Source organism: Pieris brassicae, chromosome 2 (genome assembly GCF_905147105.1).
Source record: "Pieris brassicae chromosome 2, ilPieBrab1.1, whole genome shotgun sequence".
NCBI classification, from domain to species: Eukaryota; Metazoa; Arthropoda; class Insecta; order Lepidoptera; family Pieridae; genus Pieris; species Pieris brassicae.
The window spans coordinates 1657179-1666945 of NC_059666.1; the positions used below are offsets into that span (position 1 = coordinate 1657179).

Genomic DNA, 9767 nt, shown 5'->3' on the forward strand with positions numbered 1-9767 from the left:
AATGCCTTAAATAGAAAAGTACAAATACAATCACGTTAAACAAAAATGGTAACTAGCATCGCTAGCTATTAGTGGGCCTTTACTATCTTGGAGTACGACACTAAATAAAACAATAAAGTCAACAATTAAAAAAATACAAACATAAACTAAATTCCCGCCACAGCCTGACATTCCATGCCTTAAAGAGAAAAGTACAAATACAATCACGTTAAACAAAAATGGTAACTAGCATCGCTAGCTATTAGTGGGCCTTTACTATCTTGGAGTACGACACTAAATAAAACAATAAAGTCAACAATTAAAAAAATACAAACATAAACTAAATTCCCGCCACAGCCTGACATTCCAAAATAAAACATAAGATACGAATTAGATAATGTCATCAACTACTTGCAGAATTCAAACTGAGTTATCATGAAAAATAATTTATCAATATAAATGATTGATAAACTATGTTCGATAATAATTATCAACTGATACCATTGTCGACTTTTAATTATAACAATAATTATTAAGGGAACTGTTAACCATGAAGATCTTTTTATTGCTTTTATTCGTAGGATTTTTAGAGGTTTTAGCTCAAAAGCAGACATTTGAAGGATACAAAGTCTATAAGATAAATCCAAAAACTGAAAATGACGTAGAATTTATAAAGAAACTGCAAAACAATGGTATTGGTGAGTTGTGGGAAGACCAGGTCCATGTCAACTATGAAGTAAGAGTTATGGTACCACCGGAAAATGTACATCTTTTCCTAGAAAACGTAAATAAAGAAAATATAGATGCTCAAGAATTGATAAGCGATATGCAAAGGTATGTAGAACTCCTATAATTTATGTGTTTTTAAATTATATAAAATTTAGATAATGTATTTTATAGATCAATTTTCTTGATATGCAAATAGGTGATCCTTCTGTAACTAACACGCGTCGTCGAGTATTGGGATAAGATGTGTTGAATTCTTCAGTGTCACAATTCTTTTTCAATGCATTTTATACATAGTTTCTATTTGCCAGCATAATAGATAATCAACTATTGCCAGATGCAATATCTCGGAATTCAGCGAATGCCTCCTTACTCTCTATGACTTGGGATCGCTACTATGATTTGGATGATATTAATAAATGGCTGGATGAGTTAGTAATTAACTATCCAGGAATCGTAAAAAATGTATCAATGGGAACATCATTTGAAAAAAGGGATATAAGAGGAATCGTCATTAATTATAAGCCGGAAAGAGAAGAAAAACTTATTGGTATGTTAGAAGGAACTTTGCATGCAAGAGAATGGATATCAACAGCCGTAGTAAATTGGATTATCAAAGAACTTTTGACGAGTAAAGATCCCGTAATAAGGGGTATGGCTGAGAATATAGAATGGCATATATTTCCAGTAGTCAATCCTGATGGATATGTGTATACATTTACAACTGTAAGTATAGAAAAAAAGAAAATAATATTTAATGAACGCGAGTAATTATGATATGCCTATTCTTTTCTATGGATATAAATGAGAATTTTAATTAATTTAATCAAAAGTTTTCTATAAAACATCGTTTGATCATAGCTGGATAACAATGACAGCTGATACCAGCGCCATTACTCCGAGAAATTCATTTTAGGCTGGTGCAGAGCGCGCACCGCCTCATAATGGCCGTTTCCGTATATAACGAAATCTTCTGTGTAAAAATCTGTTATATTTAAATTTCACCTAAACGGAAAGACAGATTTTAAGCATTTTTTGTGGTTCTGATTTGATTTAGATACACAATTAGACGATTTTTTGTTTGTATTTTAGACGTGCGTAGGACGTCTGTCGGGTCCGCTAGTATACAATAAAATAGTTAATTTTACTCTATATATGCTGCCTCTTTCTATAACTTTAAGTATTTTTAATTATTTTTTACAGAACAGAATGTGGAGGAAAAATCGCAATACTCGTAATTTTACATCATGTGGTGCTGTATCAGACGACATGAGCAATGGAATTGATCTTAACAGGAATTTCGACTTTGCTTGGATGAGTAAGATGTTTTTATTACTAAATACTTTAATAGCCATCTTGATTCTTATCTATTAGCCATCTGTACCGGAGAAATTGGTTTGGTTTGAAGAACACAGAAGAACTAAAAGATCAGTGGTAGAAAAGGCATCTATTATTTTAATTAATTTAAATTCTGCATATACGTAGATTTGGATATTGTAAAGCGAGGTTGAGGTAGATGTTATAAAATTCTTATTATATTGAATATATTAAAAAAACATATTTATACAAAACATACTTTTTAAGATTTTTGAGTTTTGTTTTTAGTTTTATTATTGTTTTTATTCCAGCCGTGGGTGTCTCAAGTAATCCTTGCTCAAATACGTTTGCGGGTTCTGCACCGGCATCAGAACCGGAAACTCAGGCTATAGTAAATTATGTTCGGAGTATCAAAGATCAAGGGAAATTCATCTACTACTACTCCTTTCATTCCTACACACAGCTCATAATAGTACCCTACAGTAATGGAACAAGCGCCGATGTGTTGCAGGTCGACAATTATGGTGACATGGTAATTTACGAGTTTATTAACTAGTTACACTCATATATTTATAAGCAAAAAATATCCCTGAGTCATAGGCTTTTTGGGTTGCTTGTATAATGTGTGAAAAAGCTCTAAGTTGTTAATCTCAGTCATATATGCCTGACTAACAAATATCTTGATAATTAAAAGGAATTTTGAAATCTTTTTATAAAATATAATACAATATAGTCGTAATGAATTGAGCCATAATTCAAGCACTGCCCTCAAGACACGCCGTCGCACTTTTATTACCAAATCTGTTGGCACAACTGCCCGCAAGTCGTGCAAAAAAGCGCTTCATGCTTTTATCAAGTTATGCCATTTTACCAGCTTCGTTGTGAATAAAATTAGAAGCCTGAATTTTCAGATAAGGATTGTATAAATATGTATATGAAGAAAAAACTAAAATATTTTGCAATTTCGGTATGGTTGTCTAGATTTTTTTTTAAAGTTTTTGTTAGCTGGCACTAATTCGTTACGGTTTTAACGTATTTATCGCATATTGTGTACTTCTAGAATTGTCCGGTTTAGTTAGGATTTGTCGATAAAATAAATTTTTAAAATAGGTGTGTAACGTACCTGTGACGTTAATACGTAAATTCCGAAATTCAAGTTTTTGGATGACCAAATACTGGGTAGGATGTCAAACTTTTTTTCGTACAAATCCATAGGAAGTTCGCTATCATGAAGAGAATTATCCTAAATAAAATTTAAATTAACTATACAACGCGGACTTAGCAGACGAAAAGTTTGTTAATATGGTTTTATTATTAACTTTTTAGTTTGAAATAGCGGCTAGAGGAGCGGCCAAGGCCAAAGAACGTTATGGTACAGTTTACAGATTTGGAATTGCAGCCGATGTATTATGTAAGATTCACATTAATTTATTTATCTATGAAATTACTGGGGGAGAGAATAACATATTTTTATAGAATATATATCTATATCGGATGGATCTGATGTTAATTACCATACCAAAGTAGACAAGACTATATTAAAATCCTAACGCAGTGTGCAACGCAGTGCTATGCAGGGTTATAGGTATTAGATCGAACAGATAACAAATAAATATATTAATTTATATTTATTCTAATTATTTTGGAATTAAAACGCATACACGTATTTTTGTGGACTTATTTGATACAAATTAAATAATTTGATAATCTTAAGAGTGATATTTCTAACAAATTTGCTTTATATTTTTACTATAAGATTGTACATAGGTATTTTAGATTTGTCTCAAATTACAGATGTAATGAGTGGAAGCAGCTTCGACTGGGTGAAACAAGAGACAGGTGTTTCAGTTAGCTACCTTATCGAACTAAGAGACATGGGTGATTTCGGCTTCCTTTTACCCGCCTCACAAATTATTCCCAATAGTTTAGAAATTGTGGACTGCTTAGTTGAAATGGATAAAGTAACAAGGCGACTAGGCTATTACTCGGGAGCAAATACATTTGTTTCCTCCTTAAGTTTAATAATTCTGTGTATAATGTTTTATGTATAAAAAGGGTTTTTATATTTTTATAAAACTTAATATCTAGTATTATGTATTATTTACCTGATTTGAATAATAATTTTCAGCAGTCAATGTATTCAAAATCTTAAATTGAAAATAAAAATATTGAGTACGAAATTATTATTGTTATATTATAGTAGGTATGGTATACCTGTAAAATATTTCCGAATTATATAAATCAACTGATTAATATTGATAATAAAAGATAAAAGTCTAATTATTCAGTTATGTAAAAGAAGTTGTTCGAGTCAGTCGACAAAATGATATTAAAAATATTATTCTTAGCCGCAGCAATTGCAACAGTAAACGCTGGTATTAGTTATGAAAATTTTAAAGTTTATAAAGTCACACCAAGGAATGATCGTGAAGTAAAAATTTTAACAGAATTAAAAGATCAAAATGAATATATGTTTTGGCTTAATTATGTGAAACAAGATGTTGAAGCTAAGATAATGGTTGATCCAGCAAAACAAAATATGTTTGAAAAATATCTATCAGAAATGGGAGTTAAAGGTGATTTGATTGTGAAAGATGTGCAAAGGTAAGAACTGTTTATATAATAAGGATAACAATTAATTGAGATGTGCGGTGTCGTATTATTAATCGAAGATATGAAGCTAATATAATTCTGGATTATAAAATTTTTTCCTTATACCTTCAGCCTTGTATCGCTGAATCAGATTTTGTTTGGCAGTATTACAACATTACGCAGGCTTACATATTTTAGATGTACAATACTGTAAAAATTAAGCCAATCGAATCAGATTACATTTTCTACTCGTCAAGATCTTAGTAATTACTTAATAAAACTTCACAGTTTGATGGAAGACCAATTAAAACGTCCAATAACAAGAAATACTCAGGAATACAACTGGGACTTCTACCAATCCTGGGAGGAGATTGAGAAGTGGATGGAAGATACCGTCGCCAAATACCCGGATGTAACAGAAATAGTTACAGCAGGAACGAGTAATGAAGGGAGACTAATAAGGGGTATTAAAATCGCCTTCAAGAAGCGAGAAACACCTGTGATTGGTATGATCGAATCAGCATTACATGCTAGAGAGTGGATTACTCCCCCAACTGCGACTTGGATGATAAATGAACTTCTAACTAGTTCAGACCCTGCGGTCAGAGAATTGGCTGAAAATGTCGAATGGCATATCTTCCCTGTTACAAATCCAGATGGCTATGTTTATACCTTTACCAACGTAAGTATTTAATAAAAATATATAGAAATGTAACTAATGCTATAAAAAATTAGAAAAGCTTAATGACTCAAAGGTTAATTCGGAACGTAAAGTCTTATCAAACAATTGAAAAATTGTGATCACTGAACCGGGATTTCATTCCTGAGTTGAACATTTCTGATATGTTTTTAATTAGCATTTTCAAGAAAAATTCTTCGAAGCCCAAAACAATTATTGTATCGGCAATGGATCCCAAATTCCAATTATCAAAAAATTATAGGTTTTAATCAAAAAACTACGTACATTAGTTCAAAGCAGTGTAGAATTTTTTATTTTTATTGCAGAATAGAATGTGGAGAAAAAACCGCAATAAGTCATTATTTACAAACTGTACGCACAGAAATGTCGATGATGACCTTAGCAATGGTGTGGATTTAAATAGAAACTTTGGCTTTAGGTGGAATAGTAAGTACCTATAGTATATAGTAAATAAGATATTCTTGGACCATGAGCCAATGACGGTTATAGGCAAACCTGGCGCCGTACAATTGCATATGAGGCAAAGAGAGCCGAAAGAAATTTGGAGTGAAGTGAATTACGAGGCTCAAGAAAGAACGCGAGGGAGACTCACTACGGCATTAAGTTGTGTGGGTTGTTATGTTATAGACACAAAGATATGCGCAGACGCAAATGAACTCTCTATTCTCTAACTCTGGATCCCTATGGATTTGACGTGACGAGATCAAGTGCTGACAACTTACATGCATCATTAGGGCTTCCACGCCGTATTAGAGAAAACAGCTATGGAGTTTTAGTCCCACCTAATATAAACTACCAAATATGTAGCTATGATCTGATGCTGTGCACTGTATTATCTGGTTTAAGGTCCGAGATTTGCACGAGCCACTTTGCCTTTTGTTCGTTATTTGTACACAGAACAGAACTTTCTCCTTACGTCTGCTTTTCTGGATAATTGCGACAGAGGCAATCCCAGATAAATTGACAACCAATGTGAGACAGTAAATGTTCTGGTTTAGTTGACATTTTTATATACATTCAATTAAATTCTATATGATTATTGGTAATAAATTTATGAAGTATGTTATCGCGATAAGGTACTTATATCAATGCTTATCATAGCACCATCAAAAACACGTTCCATTTTTACAAATTACTACCAAAATACCAGAGATTTGATATCAGATATCTTAGTTTTTGGTTTTCTTTCAGTGAGTTAAATAATATACTCCCGAGTTTTCGGGTAGTGTGTTTCCATCGGTGTTGATATCAATCATAATTTCCCTGATTTTGAGTGACCATGGTCCCCTGATTCCTGATATGAAAATAGAGTATGTTCGCTCTCTTATGATACAGTTTATAGCTTTGGAGTAAGGAGTGTAATTGAAGTAATAAATATAAAATAGTTAATTTTGTTCCTAAAGTACATTTACCGTTAATCCATATGCTTCAACAGTCTTCCTTTCATTATTATGACAACTTGTAGACATTAATATTTGAAAAGACTTTTATGTATATTAAATACCCAAAAATACGTTTATTTTTAATGAACATTGAAAGACAATATTCTGAATGAAAATATTAGTAACCTATTCAAAGCTTTCACACATTTTTGAGGCATAATATAAGAATGTATAAATATCTTTGTAGCAATTGGAGCATCTGATGATCCATGTGACATAACCTACGCTGGTCCAATGGCATTTTCGGAGCCAGAAACAATGGCTATAGTGAACTATGTGATAGGATTGCAACGCAGAGGCAATATGGTGTATTACTTCTCGCTTCATTCGTACTCGCAAATGTTATTGGTGCCCTACAGTGATGTAGGCGGTGCTGGCGTGCTGAGTGTACCTAATTACGGTGATATGGTAATTCTTATCTTTAAAGTTTGCATGCCCTTAATTTACGATTAATATGACTTTATAATATATTTTTTGGTTAGAAAAAACATATTTAATTAGGAATCTGTCGCATTTTTTCAAAATGTATATAGATATCACTGTCATTATATGGTATAAAAAATCAGTGGTACATACCTTTTTAGGTCTCAGATTTCTGTATCTGTTTCATGATTATTTGTCAATCTCTTATCTTAAATCAATAGGCAAGTAGGTAGGTAGGATCAGCCTCCTGTGCCTGACACTCGTCGTTGACATTTAGGCAGGGTCTAAGGCTATAAGGCAAGCCGGTTTCCTTACGATGTTTCCCTTCACCGTACGAGCGAATGTTAAATGCGCACATATAATGAAAGTCCATTGGTGCACAGCCTGGGGGTTGAACCTACGACCTTAGGGATGAGATCGCAAGTTGACGCCACTAGGCTAACACTGCTCATAAACAATAAAATAGTCTGCTGCTGCTGTATATTTTGATCTACTTGACTACAAAATCCCAAGTGAAATTAGAGATTTATCACTGAATAAATATATTGATTTTTTTTTAATATAAATATACTTTTAAATATTTTTTTATTTAGCAAATAAATTACTTATTTATTACATATTACAGTTTGAGATTGCATCAAAGGGAGCTGAGAAACTTCAAGCAAGGCATAATACGACGTATCGAGTAGGAACCTCTTTGGATATTTTGTGTAAGTGTTTATTTAATGGTAAAAGTTTATACATATATAAACTTTATATAGATATATAACAAATAAATACTGATGTTATAACATCAGTATTTATTTTGTCATGCGACCGTGATAAAGCTATTCAATAAGAAACACCTTTTCCCACCACTAGAAGGCAATAATGTAGTATTGGCTATTTTTATTACAAAATATATTTTAAAAGTATCTTAATTTACGAAAGTACCTCCGCCGCCACTCGTTACAGTGAAATTCATTTGCACTTAACCGTCAAGTGTCAACGATCCATCCAACGCACAAATGTAAAATTCAATGACTTTGACAATTTACAACCTGTAAGATGTCTTTGATATTGCATGGTGCTATGGTGAAACAAATGACATTGTGTTCTATTATCTTACAAATATACAAAATATACCTTTGACAAAATTGTTTATGCTTGTTCTAGCGGAATCGAGACAATTAATTGTATTTTTTTATTTACTAAAACGTGTGTAATCATGACAAATTTCTTTGCCTTTTAACACCCTAATTTACGATGTAGATAATAGTTTAACAAGCGTATGATTAATTTATCGTTAATGGATAGTTAATGCTTGTTTTTATAGGGAGATTATGAATGAAATGTGAACGAAGATTCGATGATTGCCATTTGACGTGTCGTGCCGGAGCGATTGTCATTTCCTACTCATTTATTTCATGGCATTTGTAGAAAAACTAACCTTTATTCGTAAACGTACTATGAATCGAACTTGTAAATATTGTGCTTTGCTAAGAAATATACAAAATATTTGTCTACGACGTCTAAAGATCTCACGTACTGTATAAATAATATTGTTGAAAGCAATGAATAAATTACTAAAAAATCTTGGTAACGCTAGTTTAACAAGGCCTCTAAAAGGTTTACAATGACGTTCGTACTGGAGGCTGACTACCTCCGCCATTTCGAAATAATATCTTAATATCCTTTTATAAAAATATCCCTCAAATCCATACAGATCTAATATTGTATAGTATGGTAAAGGTGAAACAGCGAAAAAAATATCAAAAAAGAAAGTTGTTTACTAGTAGAAGTTTTTTTCCGAAGTCTCTTTTGTGGAGGCCCCTGAATCCGGCCCTGAGAAGATATTAAATACAATTTTACTTGTCATGCGTCAAAGGGAATTCCAGAATTTTCTTTCTTTTATTATCTTTGAACTCTTTTATTTTACTGTATATTCTGTATTTAGTTATGTATAAAATTTGTTACAGATCCTGTGACAGGTTCCGGATTTGACTGGGTCAAAGGGGGTGCTAATGTACCAATTGTTCTTTTGTATGAGTTGCGTGATGTTGGGGAATTCGGTTTTCTCCTCCCACCGAGATTCATTCGACCAAACTGTGAAGAGTTCATGGATTCTATTATAGAGATAGACAGAGTCACTCGTGCGTTGGGTTATTATCACATTAGTTCAGGAAATATTTTAAAAATAAGTAGTGTTTTGATGGCCGCTGTGTTTTTCCTGCTTCTGTAAATTATTATAAAAAGAAACATAAATTGTTTTGTCGATATTGTTGTGTTTAATCTCGTATAAACAATTCTTATTGTGAGAAGAACTTACGATGTAACCATTTAGACACTTTAAGATACCACTAATTTGTCTATGACTGCCGTGGTAATTTGAGTGTTCCCCCCCCATGCCTAGGGAAGGGGGCTTAATATTGAGTAAACTACCTACCTATTAGTAGAGACTAGACTTCAAAAAATGGAAGGAATTTTAAAATCGCGTAATTCATTTTTGCTTTAAAAATATTTGCTTCGACAGAATGCTGCAGTAAGCATATCAATGTAATATAGAAATGCTATAAAAATTAATTAATAATAATTTAAAGTTAAAACAA

General features: G+C 32.4%; 2 protein-coding genes across 2 annotated transcripts; both read left to right on the forward strand.

Annotated features, from left to right (window-relative positions):
* The first annotated feature begins 496 nt into the window (after window positions 1–496).
* On the forward strand, window positions 497–4110 carry LOC123720143 (zinc carboxypeptidase-like). The gene is made up of 6 exons (XM_045676655.1): window positions 497–813; window positions 1017–1431; window positions 1909–2023; window positions 2334–2554; window positions 3349–3433; window positions 3817–4110. The coding sequence occupies exons 1-6, from the start codon at window positions 530–532 to the stop codon at window positions 4071–4073; spliced, it is 1377 nt and encodes a 458-aa protein (XP_045532611.1). The 5' UTR covers window positions 497–529; the 3' UTR covers window positions 4074–4110.
* A 215-nt stretch (window positions 4111–4325) lies between these two features.
* Window positions 4326–9437, forward strand: LOC123720662 (zinc carboxypeptidase-like). The gene is made up of 6 exons (XM_045677363.1): window positions 4326–4626; window positions 4903–5296; window positions 5620–5740; window positions 6944–7164; window positions 7805–7889; window positions 9138–9437. The coding sequence occupies exons 1-6, from the start codon at window positions 4346–4348 to the stop codon at window positions 9398–9400; spliced, it is 1365 nt and encodes a 454-aa protein (XP_045533319.1). The 5' UTR covers window positions 4326–4345; the 3' UTR covers window positions 9401–9437.
* The last annotated feature ends 330 nt before the right edge of the window (window positions 9438–9767 follow it).